The following is a 22,038-nucleotide window of genomic DNA, read 5'->3' on the forward strand; positions in this document are numbered from 1 at the left end:
TTTGGCTTATATAAGATAGCTTAGGGCAGAAGGAAGAGACAGATTCATTCATCCTCTTGCTCTCACCATTTGTAACCCCATTAATAATTTTCTCTAAGGAATATACACAGAATCATCACTTTCTTATCATTTTAGCTACTTGAATCTTATCATATTATCTTGGTTGCTTGCTGAACTCTATCACGGTCTAAACTACTCCGAACCAGGCTCATAAAAAGAATTCTCGGGGTTGGATACGTCCCACTTGTCTTTAAACCCTGTAAAAACAAATTTCTAACTAATTTTTTGGTTAAATCTGATTTCACTGGAAAATACAGGGGATAATTTATAGAGCACTTTATTTACTAGGGGCGTGAAAACATAGGTTTTGGAATGCAATGACATAATTTCAATGGACCACACATTCGATTTGGTAAATAAATAATTGTGTCTTTGTTATCGTGTATGCACAACCATACAACGTAAGCTTTCTTTTTACTAAAAAAATAATGATAATCATTTTAAAAATCATTTATATATACTTGTGGCTGTGATACAAAAAACTACTCTTTTGGAAATTCCTTTGAAAACGGTTTGATTTAGTGGAGGGAGAAAAACCATTTCATAATTGTACCAAAACAAATAATAATAGAAAAACCATTTCATAAGCTGAATTTCAAGATTTGATTGCTCTGTTTGAAATTTGCTCTATCAACTCAAAGTGTATGTTTTCTTTTCTCTGTTTTCTTCCCTTTTTTTTTTTTGGCCTTGTTAAGTTTGTTTGATAAAAATATGTGTGTTGTGTTTTGTTGTGTTGACATTAATGAAGTATCCATGTGTGGAATTTGCTAATTTTTTTCAATGGAATAGTTGATTGGAGATTTCAGTTAAGTAAGTTTGAGATTTTTCTACTTTTTGAAGTTTTCAAGAAAGCTTATGTTTATCTGCATTTAATGTACACCAACTTTAGAAAGTGGTCTTTTTCTTTTTTTCTTTCTTTTTTTTCTTGTGGGGTTTTTGCTATTAGTTAGTGGCCAGTGGGACTTCAAATTTGACTTTGTTGGAGTTCTCTTTCTTAATAACTATCAAGAAAATTTCAACTTCTGTGCTGATTTTGAGTGCAAATTCTAAAATTGGGTAACTTGGATTTTGTTCATTAATCTTGGATTTGAAGTTTATTTTATTGAATTTTCTTCTCTTGTTGAAGGGGGAAAAGAGCTGTTTTTTTTAATGCATCAGAATTTGTGGGATCAGTTCTTGAAGATTCTTGCCTTTTTTCCCCTTTCTGTTTTTCATTTTGGTTGAAGATACTCTAAAAAGTTTGAGGTTATTCTGTTGTGAAGCAGAGGTGGAGCCAGAATTTTTAGTTTATGGATTCTGAATCACAATTCTTTTTGTTTACTGAGTTCTTGATATATTATTTATACATATCGAATGAATCTTTCAACACAAATATAGGATTTGAGCTAAAGATACTGAATTTTGCCGAATCCGTAACTAAGGGTAGCTTAAATTCTATCTGGATTATGCTATGCTCTGTCGCTGATTATAAGCTAAAAAGTTAGAGGTGGTTGGATATCTTTCTCTCTCACACACACACACACATAAATGTCCTTTGATCATTGATTGCCCAATAATTCTTTGTTTTTTTATCAGTCTCCCTGGAATTCTTTAGTAATTTCCAAGAAATGTGTATTATATATGACTTAGTTTAATCAACTGGTGTTGTCATCTTGATTCTCCTTTAAAAAATTAGGGAAATAAATAAACAAAGAGTTGGATATGATAAACTCTTGATTGCCATTAACCCCTATATTCAACCACCCCCCTCCCCGCTCCCGCCCCCCGCCCCTCTTCTTTTTATTTTCTTTGATGTTGAGAAGGATTATTTTGAGACCAAAAATCTTCACAAATTACATTACTTCCCAACTTGCAATAAGGGACTTCTTTTAAAATGAATTGAATATTGGAAGGATCTTTGTTTTACTTTGCAAGTCTGTGAATGTAAGTAGTAGAGTCATTTGTGTATATAGTAATTTTCTATCAGCTATGTTGAATAATGTGAGGGGTAAATTATAACTGCACTTTCTACTTTCTACAGAATCGTGCTGGTGTAGTCTCGATAATGAATCGGACAAAAATCAAGCGTAGAGTTGGTAAATATGAAGTTGGAAGGACAATCGGTGAGGGAACGTTCGCGAAAGTCAAGTTTGCAAGGAATTCGGAGACAGGAGATAGTGTGGCAATCAAGATTCTCGATAAAGATAAGGTGCTTAAGCACAAAATGGCTGAACAGGTAACGTTTTAAAGAAATATTGCCTTTTCCGTTGTCCTTCGTTTATAATTAGTGCAAGGCAATCTAAATTTGATTGCAATATTTTATTTGGATAAATGTCTCTTCAAAACGTTAAAAGTCTTCCCTTGTTGCATGTCTACTCTTGTATGGTTTATTTAGTTTCTTGTGTGAGTTTCTGATCTGATATTGTTTAACTCTCGCGCATAATTTGACAGATAAAGCGGGAAATAGCTACAATGAAGTTAATCAGACATCCCCATGTTGTACAGTTATACGAGGTTAGTCCTTTCTTGACGTCTTCTATGTGTCATTGTGTTGTGCCGGTATGTGTGCTTAGTTTATACCAGTTTATGAAGGAAATACATCTGAATCCTGTATCTGAATTTGATTGTGCATAATGTGTGTCAAGTTGGTGTTTCTTTCCATCTCAAAAATCATGTTTTCAGAAAGCACCGTTAATCTAAGCCATATCAGTCTTTGCAAGAGAGACCTTAATTTCACGAAATGTGAGAAACAGCAACAAAATATGATCTTAGACTTAGAGACTAGTGCAATCAGGAGTTAGTAATTTGGAAGTCCAAGCGGGCAAAAATCATGTGGTCTCATATAGTTTGTTTATACGGACAAAACATTCTCATGACGATATCAGGGTTTGTTTTTAAGTTTTGGTTGTATATTGCTCTGTGTATTAAATTAGAGTCCACTTTGCATATTCCTAAAATTTACCTTTGTTTAGATCTTGTTTCTCCTACCATGTTTCTTCACTTAAATTGGAATTATTCATCGACATTTGACATAACAAACTAGCTCAGAGTTAAGTGGAACGTAGTTCTTGAGTTGCATACCACAAATAGTTATCTTCTGTAATTCTGCTTTCTCAATGAGGCTCTGATTCAAGTGGTTGGTGGTTCCGCTCATGAATGGCATAATCTGAGGTTGAGCCCCAAGAAAATTAATGTGATGACTGATTTAAAAAAATATCAAATCCTAGATTCGCCTTTGGGTGCTTCCAGAGCAGTTAATATTGTTCAATCATGTCCCACTTTCATTTTCCTGCAGGTTATGGGAAGCAAGACAAAGATATTCATTGTTTTGGAGTTTGTTACAGGTGGAGAGTTATTTGATAAAATTGTAAGGTCCATTCTTCCTTTTCTTCTAACATATGCATTAGGAAAGAAAACAGACCCCCCACACACACAAAACAACAAAAAAAAGTTAACTTGTCTCTTGCCGATTCCGGTTTTGATTTTTATCTAATTTTGAGCAACTATTCAAACCTAATTGGTGCTTACAATTTTTTTGATAATTTTGACTCTGATTAATTGGCGTAAAGGTAAATCATGGACGAATGCACGAAGAAGAGGCAAGGAAGTATTTTCAGCAGCTTATTCATACTGTTGATTATTGCCATAGTAGGGGAGTCTATCACAGAGATCTAAAGGTGAGCATTTTTTATCTTGCAGCATCTTTTTTCTCCAAAGCTCCTGTCCTTATTTCTGTTACATCTATCCTACCATTTTTTGCTGATTTAACTTAAATACACTGACAATGCAAACAATTTTTTAGGTTGTCAAATTAAAATTATAATGGATAGTTAGTTATCTGTTTGTGGTCACTTTAACATTATGATTGTAAAAAAATTTCACACTTTCAATGCATAGAAATTAAACTCCTTTTTTCCTGTGCAGCCTGAGAATTTACTGTTGGATGCTTCTGGTGACCTCAAGGTTTCTGATTTTGGGTTGAGTGCTCTATCCCAGCAAGTCAGGGTAAACTATTTCCTATACTTTCCATTTCTCTTCAACTTTTGAAATGAAATCTTTAACTCCTCCTCTACTTTGTGTTTATCAATTTAATAACGTAGCGGAAGCACAATTATTTGAGGCCTTACTGACCTTGTTAATGGAACCTATAAATCCTTACAACCCATTGATCCTGAAGTTGATCATTGTCTCAAACTGGAAAAAACTTACCCCCACCTGCTGTTTCCAGTAATCCAATAAACACATGACATGCATCTTTCAATCCACCTGTATCACTAACCATTGTTAATTAATATGTATATTCACCTCATTTACCGCTAACTATAGTAATTAATGTAGTTTGGTGTAAAAACAAGTTGTGGCTAAGTTTTTTTCTTGTCATACCTGCACCCCACAATAAATTGCCTAGTGAAGCCCGGTATCAGCCAAATCAGGTTAGACAACTTTCGTAAACATGGTTAATTTTAAGTTAGTACTTATGAACTCTGCAGCCTAGTACCTAACTATTGCCCACGGTGTTATAAATGTCGCCCTTCAGAAGCAATTACTTAAAAACCTCCTTCCAGAATGCAATTACTATCAATTAATCATTTGCGTCAGCTTATGTGCCACCCAAACATGTGATTTCAATTACTTTCTTGCGCCTACAACTTTGAAGCCTGTGAATTTGGTGATATCCGCCCGATTATAGTTGAGAGAATAAATCACTATCGGATTGATAACGACTAAAATCTCTTTGATCTGCCATTCTAAAATCTATTTGTACTATTTTGCTGTTAAAACAACTTGTCTAAACAGTTCTCGAGGTCATTTTGGTTGAACTTCATGGAAGAAAAAATAGCTGTTACATTGGCAATGATTGACGGATGACTAGTTGCTTGACTCAATTGCCTTTAACGTCAATGTTAATGGACTATCTTTTTACCCTTTCATTTTGGAAAAGAGAAGTCAATAATAATTGTACACCTGCAGTCGTTTCGTTCTCCTCATGTTAAGTCTGTTAATCTGTTTATCTTTCAAATTAAGCTTCAACTTGCGGTTCTAATGGAATATATTGCTTCCACCACATTCCGCCTAGATTCATCTTTCTAGTCGTTCTTATTTTTAGTTGTGTTTTCCAGGATGATGGCTTACTGCATACCACCTGCGGAACTCCAAACTATGTTGCACCTGAGGTATAACAAAACTGGTTTGCTAACTTTCTCTTTGTGTTCATTTACACCTATTTGATTTTGCTGGAACAGAACTAGCTAGCAGCAGATAGGCATTCAGTTAGCTTGAAAATGGATTCGTAGTTAGAAATCAGATGCTCCTCAAATGACTATCTTTAGAGTGTCCAGTCTCTCTCTTCAACTCTTTAAAACGAGCTACAACACTTCTCTTAACATAGGAGTCTTAGTAGTTCATCTATCCGATTCAAATGTAACCTCACTTTCTCTCCTTGCTACAACATGCGGAAATCTTCAATGACCTACTACAGAACATATATGAGCTTTACGCGGACGATCTGGTAGTCTTTTCAAAAGAATAACCTACCACATCCAAAATTTACTCAAGATCTTCGAAAGGTTAATAAAACATCAATTAAATCTTAGCCTGAAAATTGGACTGCTTTATTAGGTACTCAATGACCGAGGATATGATGGGGCAACGGCAGACCTCTGGTCATGCGGAGTCATACTCTTTGTACTACTTGCAGGTTACTTGCCTTTTGATGACTCCAATCTTATGAACCTGTATAACAAAGTGAGCATTTTTCTTCACCATTTAATACCGTTCAGTCTTTTTGTGTTTATCTGTTGGCTAGTTTCACTATATCTATCTTGGTATATACAGATCTCTGCTGCTGAATTTACGTGCCCACCTTGGATATCTTTTGGCGCCATGAAGTTAATTACTCGCATCTTGGATCCAAATCCTACGACAGTATGCATACTAGATATTTTAACACAACCTTTTGATTTATAGCTTGTGACTACGTCGATATTTTCCACTTTCTTCTTATTCATGAGATATATGTTATATGCAGCGTATTACCGTTGCCGAAATTTTAGAGGATGAGTGGTTTAAGAAAGATTATAAACCACCTGTGTTTGATGAGATAGAAGATGCAAACCTGGATGACGTTGAAGCTGTGTTCAAGGACTCCGAAGTGAGCATACTGAACATATGGAATGCAATAAATTTATGGGATTTTTTCATTTTTGGTCCGTTGGTTGAAATGAATTATGGGCTCTAGCCAAATATACAAAACATATACTTTGGTTATGTATATAATATGTATATTTTTGTTGTTATATGTATATATTTGTATATTATATGTATACAATTGTATATTATATGTATATTTATATTTAATATACAGAACATATACATTTTCTAGCTATTAACTTCTAGGGCGGCCCAAACATGTAATTATCCCATTATATCAGCTTTAAAGGAAAAAGTGATTGTAGTATGAAATTTATCTCACATGCTACTCCTTCCTTGGTGTTACAACAGGAATATCATGTAACAGAGAGAAGAGAAGAGAAGCCAACTTCCATGAACGCATTCGAGTTGATTTCTATGTCACAAGGACTTAACCTCGGCAATCTCTTCGATGAACAGGTCATACACTTCATTTTCTTTTAAATGCTTTTCCACTTTGTAGGAAACGTTGATGATGTTTTGTATTATTTTTTATTCTTCCTATGTTGACAAATGTGTTGATTCTGTTTTTCTTAGGGATTCAAGAGAGAAACAAGGTTCACATCTAAATGCCCGGCCAATGAGATAATCAGTAAGATTGAAGAAGCTGCTAAGCCTCTTGGTTTCGATGTTTCCAAAAAGAACTACAAGGTAGTGATGAAATTCATTGATTCATTTAATTGTCATGTAGATTCCTGTAATAAGTTTAATGATCTATATGTAATGATTATAATGGACTAAACTGTTCTCGTGTTTATCCTCAGATGAGGCTCCAAAATTTGAAGGCGGGAAGAAAAGGGAACCTTAATGTTGCCACTGAGGTATCTAAATGTGAATACTAGTTGATCTTTTGAAATGTTTCTTATTTTATTCTGAACATTGTTTGACCTTCAAATTAGGTGTTTCAAGTTGCCCCGTCTCTTCATATGGTTGAGGTGCGAAAGGCAAAAGGAGACACTTTGGAATTCCACAAGGTACAGTAATCAGCTATATTGCCAAAATATTATCAATAGGCGTTAAGACTCGAATAATAACAAGTAACTCCAGGAGGAACAAAAACTTGAGGTTTAAACTGGTAAAATAAACATAAAGACTTAAGAGTTGAATGCATGTTTAAAGATAGACGAAAGAATCATCCCTGGAAATGATTGAGACATGGTTATTTCTTTTCCAACAAATGATTACATATTGGCCTGATGTAAAGTTCTACTACACTTACAAGCACCCGGTTTAATGTCACAGGAGGGTGAAATATATGTACCATCCCTTGGCTTTAGTTCCCATGCCAAAATGGATAACCTTACTGTTGTATGACTTGGCCTCCAAGATAAAACTTGTATGCCTATCGATTACTAGAAACCATTGGAAAATCAGAGGGATAGAATCACAATGTCAAACAATTTGTGAAAGAATTCATAGATGTAGTTACTAAAAGATCAAAATATGCACCAATATTTTTGCGGTGTATCATGATCTTAATCTAGCATCTCCACCTTATTGAATTCCGCGTCCTATTAGTTTCTTCATTGCACGAGGGCTACGTGAGTTTGCAAAGGATTGACGGTCCAAACCAGATAAAAAGGAGGAGGCTGGTAGTAGGTTGACGGTCAACATAAATGTAGTTTAAATATAATGAAATCTAAGGATCTTAGTTGAGTGGAAAGATACACGGTATTCATATATCCGATCTCAACGAACTGAGGATTAACGCGTAGTATTGATTAATCTATTAATTAGTTTCTTCGTAGCATACCCTTTGCTATCGTCCTCCCTCTTTTAGCAAATGATCAGTCCATTGCTATTACTGTACTATTAAGATAATAGGAATTAGCGACGGACAAATTCTATTGTTAAACAGAAAAATCCGGTGCCTAAAAATTTGTTAGCTATGAGCAATTTAGCGACAAAATTTGTTGCTAATTCCAATTTTTCTTTTTGTAGTATACCGCTATAAGATTGGTTCATTTTGCCTTTTATTAACCACTTTCTTGTACATCTTTTCTTTATGCAGTTCTACAAGAATCTTTCAACCTGCCTAGATAAGGTTGTATGGAAAACTGAACAGGACATGGAAGAGAAAAAATGAAGGGCAATAGAATCTGCATTTTTAAAAAGCTCTGTTGCTACCAATTGTAAGAACTGTTGTGGTTCTTTCTTTCTTCTTATTGTTTTTCCCTTTTTTTTTTTTTTTTTTTTTTTTTTTGAGGCCATCTTTTCTGGCCTCAAAAGATGTTTTACCAATTGTTTTATTAGAGGTAGGTGTTGGACAGATAACAGAGTTTGCTCCAATTAAAATTAAGCTTGTATGATGTGTATCGCTTTTGACAATTGTGATTGCAATTGTATACTGTATATTGGATTCTTCAGACCTTTTTTTTTTTTTTTGGTTTCTTTTTGAAAAATCATTACATTTTATTTCTACTCTACGTAGAAACAATTGGTCCCAACTCTGTGCCAACCTGATTAGTTTTTTTTAAAAAAAAAAAAAGGATGAAGGGCAATTTGTTACACTAAGGTCCTGCTATGCATGGGATCTGAGGAAGGATTAGACCAAATTTAGGTCTGTTGTAACTTGTATAGTTGTATGCAACATTACCTTGCATTTCTACGGAAGCCTGATAATACACGAAAAATTAAGACCAACTTATTTTGGGTAATTTTTTTTTATTCTGAAGACCTGATCATTAGTTCCTGTAGGTGAAAGAGAAACTTTAAACAAGGTAGCAATTTCTTTCTTTTTTGAGATCTTTACACAAAGAGCTGGTTGAGTTTATTGTTTTATTTCCTAGCTAGTATACAAAGAATGTACATGAATTATACACAGCTATACACATATAATACATGAATTATACAGCCGTTCCATTATTTTTAATTTAAGCGGTTAAATGTGCGACAATTTAGCTTAATTCTTCTTCTTCCTTCCTCCCTTTTTCCTTATACATTAGGATTTTCTGGAAAGACAGGTTTCATGTTATTCTCAATGATATCTTCTCTTCTTTATCTGAGGTTTCTATTTGGGAAATAACTTCATTCAAGTCCGACGCCTAAATGACACTTTTTAACCAATTTTTTCAATAAAGATCCTGGGTTTATCATGTAGCCCTACACGATAAACCAACACGGGTTTATCATGTAGCCCTACACGATTTACTCTTTTTTTAACGCCACACCCGTCTGTTTTCGTCTTTATTTTTTTAAAAAAAAAATTATATAAGGCAGATCGTGTACCCCTATACGATTTGCCTTAAGTTATTTTTTTCCATTTTTTCCTGATTTATTGTGCTTATTTTGGTTTTTCTTTTTCATTTGTTGCCACATTTGATTGAAAAATATTTTAACTCAAACAAAGTCATACAATAATTAAAAATTTGTGAAATAATATGTGAACATGCAAAAGACACAAAAATATAAGTGCAATAAATGTCACACATTATCTAAATAGTAAATGTTAAATTAAATACGTAATTAAACACCACAAGATGTATTATATATTTATTACAATAAAGACAACACCATATTCGTAGTTCGCATGGGGTAGCGATTCTTGTTATGACCTGTTTCCTTGCACGTACTACACTTTCTAGCCATACGAGCAGGAGCTATATCCGTTTCATTCCTCCTTCCAGTTGTACTCCGTGCTCCTGAAGTTCGCTCGTATTCAGTGTTTGCAATTAAATTGAAGGGAGAAGGTGGTCAATATGCCTCATCACCCAAGGGTGAAAATTTTTCACTATACGTTTGTTTGTAAAATTTGCAACTGTAGTACTTGCTAACATAGGTCTTTGGCTGAATGCCACGAATATTACAAAATTTAACGGCATGTGAACATGGCATATGGTAGTTTCCCCACTTTCCACACGAACACTTTTTCCCTTCAACAGAGACTTTATGGATATTTATGCCCTTACCTTCGTGTGAAAATGTCATAATCTCATAACAGGTAATCCACGAGCTTTCTTGAATAAACTGTTGTAAGACTCAAAGACATTCGTTGTCATAGCCCCCCACCTATGACCTTCGTCCTTAATCAATGTCCATTTCCCCTCCGGAAGATTTTTTAACCATAGATGCGCTAGAGGTGTCAACGATTTGATTTGTTCCATCCTCATTTTGTACTTCTTTTTTAGGTGCTCTGTAGCCGCCAACCACATTAGGTTCTCAAGGTCCTTTGTTGAGGAACTATTTTATTAAAGTTGCTTTTCAAATGCCGAACACAAAAGCTATGGTGTGTGAATGGTGGTTGTAACCAATCATGTGTTTGGATATATTGGAAAAGGCTCAAATATGCCATCGAACTATCGGAAATGGTTCATTTATGCCACTCGTCAATATAGTTTGGCTCATTTATGCCATCGCCGTTACCAAAATGGCTCATCCATGTCACTTTTCATTAACGCCGGTTTTACAATACCATATATGACACTTGGCCTCCAATTAGATGTCCACGTCGTTTAATTAAACCAACACAAATTTATGTGTCGGGTTTTAGTTTAATTTAGGATTTAATTTGTGCTGGTTTAATTTCTAATTGGAGGCCAAGTGTCATATCTGGTATTGTAAAACCACCGTTAATGAAAAATGGCATGGATGAGCCATTTTGGTAACAACGATGACATAAATGAGCCAAACTATTGACGAGTGGCATAAATGAGCTATTTCCGATAGTTCGATGGCATCTTTGAGCCTTTTCCGTTTTTAAAATTGGAGACGGAAACAAACGGGAGCGCCGTTAATATTTGGATAAATTGTGTAGCACTACACGTGATTAACCTGTTTTGGTTTATTGTGTAGCTCAGACCCCTTTTGGAATTTTTGGTTGAAACAAGTGCCCGTTAGGCGCCGCACTCAACTTCATTCAATAGTATATGGCAAGTTTTTTTTGGGCAGTCAACATTGTGCTTTTCTGCCAACCAAAAATATGTATGTGTGCGTGTGTGAAAGAGAGAGGAGACCACAGGTTTAAATATACACTTCAATATATATTTTTCTCATTTTTCGTTTGCCTTTTTGAATTCAAAAAGTCCTTAAACAAATTTATTTATAGCAAAAAAGAACTAAAGGATATTTAACAACATTCAAAGGTGGCTTGAAACAACTGTCAGAATGGTAATGCAAAATTTTTTTAACAAAGAGTAGACTGACAAAAGAACTGGACAGCTTGAACTACTATCTCTGAATAGGCGTTGAATAGATTTTCTTTGTAGTAGAAAGTTTGGTAGCTACTGAAGCTTGAAGCGAGATGTCCAAACTGATTTTTTTTTTTTTTAAAAAGAATTCTAATCTGTAGCTCAATTAAATGGTTTTAGAATATATATGCATAAATATAAGTATTGATATACATTATTAAAAAAATAATATAGGATATACGTGCATCAAGGCCCTTTTCACTGTGTTTGGAATCATACCAAAGTCCCAATAAATATTTCATTCAGGTGCAAATGCTTGCATGATTCATTCTTGTAAGAGCAATTTCATTGCATCAGCTAATCTTTGGTCCTTCTTAAATCGATATTCACTTATTTTAAATAAATTTGATCATTTTCTTGTATAAATCTATCGAGAAAATGACAAAATAGTCCCTTTATCTTTAGTTGTGGATTCAAAATTGTTCCTTTGCATAACTAAGTAGTTTTTGTCCTTTAAGTTTGTCAAAAGTAAGTATCTTTGGTCTCCGTTAAATATTCACTAAATTCTGATTGTTAAGTTTAATCAGTATTTCAAAAATTAACCAGCAAGCTAATAATTTTCCTCAAAATTTCAGAAACTGCAACATAAAAAGCTACACCAGACAAAAAATAACGAAATTGCACCTCAAAAAGTTACTCTTGCAATAGACAAAAATTCGTTAAATATTTTCTATTCCCACAATCCGATTAAGTTTAACAATCATCACTATCAAATTTGATAGACATAACAAAGAGACAAAAATTCGTTAAATATTTTCTATTCCCACAATCCGATTAAGTTTAACAATCATCACTATCAAATTTGATAGAGACATAACAAAGAGATTGACATAAAATAGCCGCCCACTAAAATAATAGCCAGCAAAATAACTTTAATATATGTAACATGAGACTTTGCAACAACTATAACACTTTGAAATAGATTACCATTACAACAATTGAACTAAGAATTGTAGGGCTTTACCCTTATTAAGGGAGCCCTTCCAGAAATTCTCGACGGCCATAGGCGAACCCAAGCCGAAGAGGGGGTTTGGAAATAGTTTTCAACCAGCAATAGACGCGCCTCGGTTAGTACCTCACTAGCTGCGTCATTGCCCCAAGCGCAAAGATGCTTTGGGTTTGGTAGTAGCCTTGGCTTATGTAGCCCTTTGCTTCATCCATTTTCTTTATACAATGCCGATATGGGACATTAGTAACAACCTCTCAACAATACTGACATTCCACAACTTTAAAATAAAATTCACTTGCTAAATGGAGATCTAATTTAAATGGAAAGTATGGTATAGTATCCTTTTTCTAAGCTTTTAATTGTCAGCACTTTTATTGTTTGCCTTCAACTTTTGGATTAATTTTAAAGGTGTGCATTTTTGGATTAAAGCCCCACTTTAATTGTTTGCCTTCAACTTTTGGATTAATGTTTGTCTTAGTATGACTGCGCACGGAGTTTAAGGAACAAAGTGAGACTTTTGAATCCGTTTAAGAAACAAATGAATACTTTTGAATCTTGTGGTCGGTCTTACATTAAAGATGTATGTAATCCTTTAAATCTTATGGTCTTAAACTTGCTACGTAGAATGTTGGAATTGAAAAACTTACTAAATATAGAAAGAAACACTCCTTTTGCGACAGACAAAAAAGAAGAAGTAATAGACGACTCAAACGAGTGACTCAACACCCTATGAACAGCCCTTACATATACTGTGAGGCTTTACAGCAAATGTAACACCATGAAATAAATCATCAGCACAAGTATTGAACTAAGAATTGTAGGGCTTTACCCAAAAGGGAAGCCCTTTCAGAAATTCTCGACGACCAAGGGCGAACCAAGGTCGAAGAGAGGGTTTGGAAATAGTTTTCAACCAGCAATAGACGCGCCTCGGTTAGTACCTCACTAGCTGAGTCATTGCCCCAAGCGCAAAGATGCTTTTTGTTTGGAAATAGCCTTGGCTTATGTAGCCCTTTGCTTCATCCATTTTGTTTTACAATGCCAATATGGGACATTGCTAACAACCTCTCAACAGTAATTGCGACATATACTGACATTATTCAACTGTTTTAAAATCAGAAATCACTTGCCAAATTGAGATCTAGTTTAAACGAAAAGTAGTATCCTTTATGGATCACTAGTCTAAAAATGGTAATAACGTGTATATTCATACAGTTCACGATTGATTCAATTATTATAATAAATTTTTGTGTATAAATTTGCAAACAATCAACAAATTGAAGTTTGTTGAATTTGTTAAAATTTTCTATCCCATTTTTTTCTAATGAATAAAATTAGAAGATAAATGGTAAACAAGTTTTTTACATTTTTTAAACTGTGCATATTAATCAGACAAGTGGATGAAAATCATAGCTTTATTTTGATATTTTTTTGTTAGGTATAATTGTTTGCTTTTATAATTTTGTCATTTTTTATGGTATTAATATCTTTTTCTATATATTATATCAGAAATATTAAGATTAATAAAAAATATTCAAATGCAATTTTGACAGCTATCACATTTTTTTGCATAATCAAATCAGAAGCAAATAAATGCACGTTAACTAATTAAATTCACTAGAACTATTAACAAGTTCAATTAATTTTTCAACTCTTATTCTAAACTAAGGGTGAAAGAGAACTTGTAGTACAAAAGAATAGAAGAACAAGAGAGAGAGAGAGAATAAAAAAGCATTATGGGAAAAGATCAAAAGCATAATATAAGTGAATAAAGATGTAAAGAAAATAAAAATAAAAATAGAAGTTTGAAGGAGTGAGAGGGTGGAAAAACCTGATACGTGAAAAGTTATAAATTAAATTAACCTTCAAAGAAGTTAAATTTTGGATTTCGCTAGAGAGAGGGTTCTTTTCAAAGTTTGAGGTGTCGGTAACCTCTCACCTTTACACGTGAGTCTGCCTTTGAATTAACAACGCTTAGCTTATTTTTCTTGATATAATATTTTGTCAATTAATATTTTACCTAATTTTCTAGAATATTTGTTGTTGATTTATATTTGTTAAGAACAATAACTTTGCAGATATAGCAATAACAAAATAATAAGAAACTTACTTTTACTATATATATATATATATAATTTTTTTTTTTTTTTTTTTTTGCTCTCAATCTATATTTTTCAAATTAAAATATGTAACTCTACCTAATTGATGCATTATCTAGATCAAATACATAATTTGAAATAAACAAAAAAATTCAAATAATGATGAGTTTTTTTATTTTATGTTTTCTCCTCTGTTTCTTCTCAAAATTCTAAATTGTTAATCTTGTTGCTGTAACGACCCGTTAGGTCGTTTTGGTTGCTTTCCTGCTTTTGCCCTTGAGAACTCGCCCCTTTGCTTGTTTTGGAAATTTGCTAAGTTAAGTAACCTTTAAGCGTTAGGTTGACTTTAGGCATCTTTGGGGGTAATTGAGTCTTTTGGGATTTTCAAGTGGTTCCATTAGCTTCGGGACGTTGAATATAGGTTGTTTGAGTGTTTGGTTCAGTTCCCTAAGTCTTGGGGGCGTTTTGGTCATTTGGTTGGAAAGTTGGGTTTTGCCCGTTCGGGGTTGACTTGGTCAACGAGACCTCTTTTGGAAATTCTGAGTGCGCGAGTGAGTTCGTAGCGCGTTTTTACATGTGTCTGCATATTTGGTTTGTCTCGGGGAGATTCCGGGAGAGTCTCGGGATTTCGGGTGTTGAGAGTCAAAAACCAAATTTTTCTGGTTCTGGTGTTCGCACAGGCGCGAACGGGGTTCCACCCCTGTGGACGCGCTCCGGTGAGAGGAGGCCCGCATGAGCGAAGGAGTGCTGGGTTGGCCTTGGTCCGCCCCTGCGAAGGATTTCCCGCAGGTGCGTGTGCGCAGCCGCGAGCTTGGCTCCGCCGTTGCGGAGTTGTGATATTTGTGTGGGGTTCACAGTGGCGAGGATGTTTCCGTTGGTGCGAGTTCGCCGGTGCAAAACTAAGTGCGCAGGTGCGTGAATCGCTGAACAGAATGTGATTTTTAGTATCTTCTTCCTTTAGACTTCCATTTGAAAACCCCTAAGTATGAGAGCGTTTTTGGAGGAGAACTGAAGGCAATTCAAGGAAGAATCATTGGGTAAGTCTTCTAACTTGGTTTTATGACTATTTTCGTGATTTAGACCCATAACCCATGCTTAGAATGTTGATTTTAAGAGATAAATTTGAAGGGTTTTGGAACCCAACTTAAGAATTGGGGGTTTTAGAAATTGAGCATGAATTAGTGATTATTATTGGATGATTTTCAGTTTATGGGTTATATTAAGTATGAGGATCATGTTTCTAGGTTTAATTTATTGTTTTGCCCTTTTGGGTTCGGAATCCTAATTTAGGGTTAATTTAGGGGCTTTGGATTATGTAGCAATATGGGTATTGATAAACTCGTATTCTAACGAATAATCCTTATTTGACTAGGCTTTTGTTCGTTTAGAGGCTATTCGGAGTGGCAAGAGGGCGTCGTGATTCGAGATTCGGCATTCCAGGCATATTGAGACCTTGAACTTTTTCTTGAATGTGTGTGTTGGCTAAAATGAACCTAATAAGTGGGAATTGAGGTAAATTAAGGGGGTTCCGATACTTGTGAGGTGACGAGCACTAGTATTGGATACCGGTCATCATGTTATGGGTATTTGCGCAATTTCAATTGTATAGTTGGTCTGAATGCCATGCTTTGGGCACTAGCTGATAGAGTAGTACGATCTCTTAGATCTGTGATTGGGGTCTGATGCCCGTACTTATGTCTCTTATTATTATTGATTGCATGTCTTGTCTGTTCGTGTGCATATCACTCATACATATATCCTCGTTGAAATGAAAAAGAAGTGAAAAGGTGAAGCCTTTATAGTGTTATGAACATAAGAATGGATTTCATGCTTTTATACTTGATCTTGACTTGATGCATGCCATATTCATGCTTTCCATGTATCCATGCATACGATTTGAGGATATGATTTTGAGTTCGATGGGATCTTATTCCGGACGAGTGATGATGTTTGGCACGTTCTATTGGTACTTGAGCCCTGTTGGCTAAGAGAAAGTTTATTGAGATATGATGTGATTGAGGCCGTGATACGAGGAAATTATCGGAGCGGTGATATATGGGCCTCATGAGCCCCCCATGGGTCACGATTCGTTAATATTTAAACGTGTGTATATCGGGAAGTGGAAACAAAGGCCTTGCATTGCATTTTCTTATCATTCGTCCATTTTTCTATATTGTTGTGGTGATTATTGGTACTGTTTTGCCTTATCTTGAAAATCTATCTGTTATGTGGGTTTAGCTGTTATTATGACTGTCTTGTAATTGGAATAATCGTGGACAAGTGTGGTTGTGATGTCGAAGACCAACCCTCGTCTCCATTCCGGAAAGGGTCGGTCAACGATGCATGCTGAGTACCTGTTGTTTAATTTATTGTACTCACGCTACACTTGCTGCACCTTTTTTGTGTGCAGACTCGATCCCTAGCACGAGTGGAGGCCGTGACTACCAGGTTCCCCGCTAGAGCGTTGCTTGAGAGGCCGGGGTGAGCTCCTTGGATTCGGGATGGCTCCAGATTCTTCTTATCCTTTATTTCCGGTCTTCTTCATTTCAGACAGTTTCCTTATGTATACAGACTATTTATACTTTTAGTAGTCCTTGTATTATGGTGACATCGGATTTTGGGGGAAAGATTGTAATAATTACTTAAGTATTTCTATTTAAGATTGTTAAGACTTGAAAATGACTTGTATGCTTATTTCCGCTTTTAATATTTCCGCTTATATTGGGCTGTTAACGGTTGGTGTTGGCTTACTAGTGCCATCCAACTTGGTAAATTGGGTCGTGACAATTGCAAAAATTTAAGCTTTGGTGAGTGATGGACTTACCAACATTTGAATCACGAGAGGAAAAATAATTACGATGTTCTAATTCGATCATCTCATGCTTAATTAATTGAATTACATATTTAAATTTATTTTTACGACATATTCAAGTATTTTTATAAATATATCAAATTAAGTTGTTGTTTTGATAAATTATTTATACGTATTTAATACATTATATAATACAAATATAATGGAAGTATTGTTACGGGGGGAGATAATCCTTCTATATACAAATTCTCGGATTAAGTTTCTAAACAAGACATCGATAGGCGAGATGTGATTTTGACCAAAGCTATATATTAAGTTTTGCCGAATTCATAATTAAAACTCTAGTTCCTTCTTTGCTAAGAGAATATTGGAGTAGTAAGTATTTCGATTAATTTTATATAATTTAATAAATCTTTGGACCTATTCATGTATTCATATATCATAATTAGCCATTTTATAAATATAATTTAATCAAGCAAGAAGAACGTTCTATACATTATGTTATTTGAAAATTTTCTATTTATTTCTCCCAGGAATTTTCAAGTTGAAATGTACAAAATATTTTGACTGGAATAAGCGTAAGTTAGTGTACTTCATAGTGTGTTTTGGTAGGGATCTAGTAGCTCAGTTGGTTGGCTACCTGAACTTTCACCTTGTTGGTGAGGGTTCGAATCCCTACATTGCAATTTCCTCCCCCATTTCTCCTTCCCCTACCCCCTATGTAATTAAAAAAAAAAAAAAAACTAATAATGTGTTTTGGAGAGAAAATTGCTGGGTGGATATTGTTGGTAATAAAAATTGTACAAATAAAGGTTATCATGGTCTTTCCATACGTGACAAAATTTGGGCCAAATTAGTGTGGTAGTACCGCATCTCTTTTTTTTTCTTTTTCTTTTTCTTTTATGGGTTTTCTTCGGCTTTTCCCCGAATCATCACTAAACCAAACTCCTTTCACTTAAAAGGCACCGTTACTGGAGGAGAAAAAAAAAAACTGAACGTCTGTTTCAACAGGTTCATCTCCCCCTCCTTTACAACGCCTCCTCTCATCTGTTTCTTCATCTCCTTTCTCTCACTTACACAGCAAAGTATTCCTCTTTTATCTCTTCTTTATCACGGCCGTTCAAGGTAAATATGCTCTTTCATATTTTTAGTTTTTGAAGTTCTCATTCATGATTGATTGGTGTTTCATATATTTATGTGTTCTACTATTGCTCCGACCAAATATAATCTTTCCGGCCTCAATCTAAAGTTACAACCAATAATAAGTTAAATTTGTAAATGAGGTATAGGATATGTGGGCACTTTAATCTATTCTTTGATGAACGAAGGATATATGTGTATGTTTTGCTTATAAACGACTTAAGTGTGAATAAATCAATATGCTAATGATTGGGTAAAGACGTTGGGGTTGTATATTTGAGCTAAGATCTTATTATATATTCCGTGCAATATTGAATGATATGATTCAACGGATTATATAAGCTGTAAACCGGACCAAAGTCAGAGGAAAATGAAGGAGAGAGAGGAAACTTGAATATATATATATATATTCAAATACAAAGTTCTTGGATCTGAAAAGCCAACCCCTAAAAATAAGGAAATGCCCCTATTTATAGTTTTCCTCTATGGGCCCTTCATACATCATGGAGCCCTTTTAGGATAAAGAAAACCTAATATGGATAAGGTTGGGTCGTACGGTCTGACACCCTATTTGTCGAAACGAGGTAACAACACGATTTCCACACGTGGCGAGCGAATAAGCGATTGCCGGACCAACGGCCACGATCGAACGGTCATGAAGAAATCGGGCTAACGGCCACGGCCACGACGATTCCGCTATGTTTGAACCGGACAAACGACCATGATCAACTCGGCCATGGAGGATCCGGACCAACTGCGATAAGGAGTTATCCCCGGTTGAATCGGACCCAACGATTTTCTTCAAACTTCTTCAGATCAAGCGCTATTGTTTGCCTTCTTTCTTTTATCGCCCCCGGTTTGAACCGGACAAACGTTAACCAGATTTTTACCGTATACAGATAGTCCCCACACTTTCCGGACCGAGGTCTCACCGGAGTAACGGGAAGTGGATGAATCACGAAACCGGTGATCCCGTTGGCTCGTTCTTATCTTCTCGTTTTGGCGGGAACAGTTGTCACCTCTTTCTGCCGTCTGCCACGTGTCACACCCCGAAAGGCCGAACTCTGCAACCGCCGTTACGCACGTCCTTTCAAATCACGTCTCATTAATTATGGGACACGTGGCGTTCCCCGATTGGTCGGGTTTTGTAACCGCCGTATGACCCATGCCTATATAAGGCCCTTCCATGTCCTTCCTTCTTTCACTTTTACTTCTTCATCTTCACCATTTCACCTCATTTTCTTTACTTCTTCACTTTCGTTCTTCATCTTCTCATCGTTGATTCCATCATTTCAACACCCATATTTCTTTACTTAAGTCTGCTTGCAAGAAACTCGTTCCACTCAAGTGCTGCTTCCCTGATTGAAAGCGTTATTTCATCCCTTCATTTCGCAATATTCATTTTCTTTTACTTGGCTGTTTCCATCTTCTTACCTTCTTACCTTTATCAAATTTTCAACCTCTTTCTCACCCATTACGAATGTCTGCCAACACCGAAACCACCTCCCAGGATATTCCCTCGGTTTCCTCCCAAGGAGCCGAACCGGTATCTCAGCCGAAGGGGAAAAACGTGGCCGAGCCTACGGCTTTAGATATAGTGCCGATCAAGCCCAACTTCAATAAAGAATTTGAAGCTGAGAAGCCTTCCTCGGTTGCAGATAGAGGGTATGACGTAAGGCGATACCCCTCGTCCATCACCGAGGATAAGCTCGATCAGGTCCGGATTGACTGCGGATGGGATAACCGTCCGGTGCAGGTGTTTGCTCCCGGCCCGGATGAATCAATTACCGACCACAGGGAGGGCTTTCTATATGTTTACACTTATCCCTTCACGCTCAAGCTCGAACCCGCAATTGATCCGGTCATATTGGAAATGTGCCGGACCTATAATGTGACTCTTGCACAAATTGGTCCGATAATCTGGAGGACGGTAGCTTGCCTCCGGTTGTTGGCCAACAACGCCAAGAAACCATTCACGATGACACATCTGATCCGCCTCTATTCCCCGAGACGATTCCGGGGAGGCGTAATAAAACTAGCCAAGCGAGGCCGGAATCCGATCTTCTCCAAGATGGACGAAGACAGAGATCGGGGCTGGTTAGAGCGCTTCGTTCGGGTGAGGACCTCGGACATTATCCCGGAGGAGTACATGCCCTTCCCGGAAAAATGGAATGACAACCGTAAGTTTCTCGGTCCCACCTTCATTAATTTATCCTTATACTCTTTCACCTAATCCTTCGTGCTTACATTCCCCCTTTTCTTTTCAATAGCCGTGGCATGGATACCTCCGGTCGTCCCACATATGAACGAGTGGGTTGAGGCGCTCCTTGACCAGCATACACACGAAGAGTTGACATGGGGAATCCTGGCTCGTGGCCGATGGGTTGCCCAAAATCACGGTAACACCACTTTGAGTTTGAATATTACGTATTTTCTGCCTTTCCTTAGTTTGAATATTATCCATAACCCCTTCGATTTTAGGTTTACCGAAGGGTTCAGTGAATCCCAGACCCGGGGCAGCAGCTGAGCAAGCTGTGCCGGCACCAACGTTCGACTCGGCCGGGTCATCCCGAATCATTGCTGCCGCCAGCAAAAGACGAAGGAAGCCCTCGGACAAAGGAGAGAAACCGAGAAAAAGGGCCAGGAGCGTCGTCCGGTCCCTGAGAGATGAAGAGCCCGATCTGATTATTCGCCGGGTCGGCGTGCCCCCATCCTTTGAGTCGGTCCCGGAGGAGGAAGTTACAGTTCCACCCCCTTCAGCCGAGGAGGGACCCTCCGCTTCGGCTCAGCTACCAGGTGGGGAAGAAATACTTTACCCAACACCTCTTAGGTCCATTGAATTTGTTGATATTTCAGGTGATGCCTCTTCTGAGGAGATTCCCCTGCAAAGACCGAGAAGATCCAGATCTGAACCAACTGTTGAAGTTGAGCCAAGAGCTGAGTCGGCACCGGGCACTGAGGCCCCACCGGATACTGGCTCATTGCCTACCGAGGACCCAACTGTCGGGTTCGAAACCTCTACTCCTACCGAAATTTGTTGGTCTTTGTTCCGGCTACCCCCTTTGCTCGATTGGTTTGGTTGTTGTTGGTATTTGAGGCGAGTCGGACAATCTTGATGACATGTTTTTGGACACTCCTCCTGCGACCGGGGAGGCTGCGGGTTTCGGTCACCTTCCCATCCCTCGAGCCACGAGGTCAGCTAATCGATCCACCGAAATCGGTGCGAGGGAAGGCCTAGTGCGCATCTTCCCGGCTCCTAGCGTGGAACCTAGGAGGACCAGATCGGCTGTAGTTACCGTTCCCGAAGACTGCAGCTTTCTATCTCGCCCGGTGGGAGTGGCAAGCTACCTTCGGCCTCTTGTTTCGGATTCGGACAAAAGGAAGATGGCCGGAGTCCCCTGGCAGTGCCTTATTAACGAAGGCATGCATGCGGGCAATCGGGTAAGCCTTTCAGCCCATTCCTGACATAATTTGATGTGAGTTTTCGGTTCATCACTTAACATCTTTGCTTCTTTTACAGAGTGTGGTGCTTATTAACGAAGCCTTCATCCGTGTCCAGCAAGAGGTTGATGACCTTAGAGGCCAGCTGGATGCCCAAGGTCGGGAAACGGAGAAATTCCAGCATCT

The 22,038-nt window shown here is 37.0% G+C and overlaps 1 protein-coding gene, 1 long non-coding RNA gene and 2 other non-coding genes across 8 annotated transcripts; 1 reads left to right on the plus strand and 3 right to left on the minus strand.

The window, feature by feature from the left end:
* The first annotated feature begins 342 nt into the window (after positions 1–342).
* Positions 343–8,594, plus strand: LOC132032467 (CBL-interacting serine/threonine-protein kinase 3-like). 5 transcript variants are annotated; one of them, XM_059422088.1, is made up of 16 exons: positions 511–589; positions 630–700; positions 2,081–2,275; positions 2,491–2,553; positions 3,335–3,406; positions 3,609–3,716; positions 3,964–4,044; positions 5,160–5,213; positions 5,659–5,784; positions 5,875–5,964; positions 6,068–6,190; positions 6,541–6,648; positions 6,766–6,879; positions 6,993–7,049; positions 7,128–7,202; positions 8,240–8,594. In XM_059422088.1, the coding sequence occupies exons 3-16, from the start codon at positions 2,105–2,107 to the stop codon at positions 8,312–8,314; spliced, it is 1,317 nt and encodes a 438-aa protein (XP_059278071.1). In that variant the 5' UTR covers positions 511–589; positions 630–700; positions 2,081–2,104; the 3' UTR covers positions 8,315–8,594. The 5 variants fall into 5 exon arrangements, with proteins under 5 accessions (XP_059278068.1, XP_059278071.1, XP_059278066.1 ...); XM_059422083.1 differs by having other exon boundaries at positions 520–589; positions 630–702; positions 5,659–5,964; XM_059422085.1 differs by lacking the exons at positions 511–589; positions 630–700 and adding an exon at positions 343–461 and having other exon boundaries at positions 5,659–5,964.
* A 3,475-nt stretch (positions 8,595–12,069) lies between these two features.
* On the minus strand, positions 12,070–12,510 carry LOC132035096 (uncharacterized). The gene is made up of 2 exons (XR_009409163.1): positions 12,359–12,510; positions 12,070–12,260 (listed from the first exon to the last, which is right to left on the minus strand). It is a non-coding gene; the product is annotated as an uncharacterized LOC132035096 (long non-coding RNA).
* LOC132035609 (U4 spliceosomal RNA) lies at positions 12,371–12,524 on the minus strand. The gene has a single exon (XR_009409340.1). It is a non-coding gene; the product is annotated as a U4 spliceosomal RNA (small nuclear RNA).
* A 660-nt stretch (positions 12,525–13,184) lies between these two features.
* On the minus strand, positions 13,185–13,336 carry LOC132035610 (U4 spliceosomal RNA). The gene has a single exon (XR_009409341.1). It is a non-coding gene; the product is annotated as a U4 spliceosomal RNA (small nuclear RNA).
* Positions 13,337–22,038: the final 8,702 nt, after the last annotated feature.

This window comes from Lycium ferocissimum, chromosome 10 (assembly GCF_029784015.1).
Source record: "Lycium ferocissimum isolate CSIRO_LF1 chromosome 10, AGI_CSIRO_Lferr_CH_V1, whole genome shotgun sequence".
NCBI classification, from domain to species: domain Eukaryota; kingdom Viridiplantae; phylum Streptophyta; class Magnoliopsida; order Solanales; family Solanaceae; genus Lycium; species Lycium ferocissimum.

Coding starts and splice junctions, on each gene's coding strand:
- LOC132032467 (XM_059422085.1), top strand. CDS start 2,105: ATGAATCGGACAAAAATCAAGCGTAGAGTTGGTAAATATGAAGTTGGA. Junction 6,649..6,765: donor GCAATCTCTTCGATGAACAG/GTCATACACTTC, acceptor TGTTTTTCTTAG/GGATTCAAGAGAGAAACAAG. Junction 7,050..7,127: donor ACCTTAATGTTGCCACTGAG/GTATCTAAATGT, acceptor CCTTCAAATTAG/GTGTTTCAAGTTGCCCCGTC.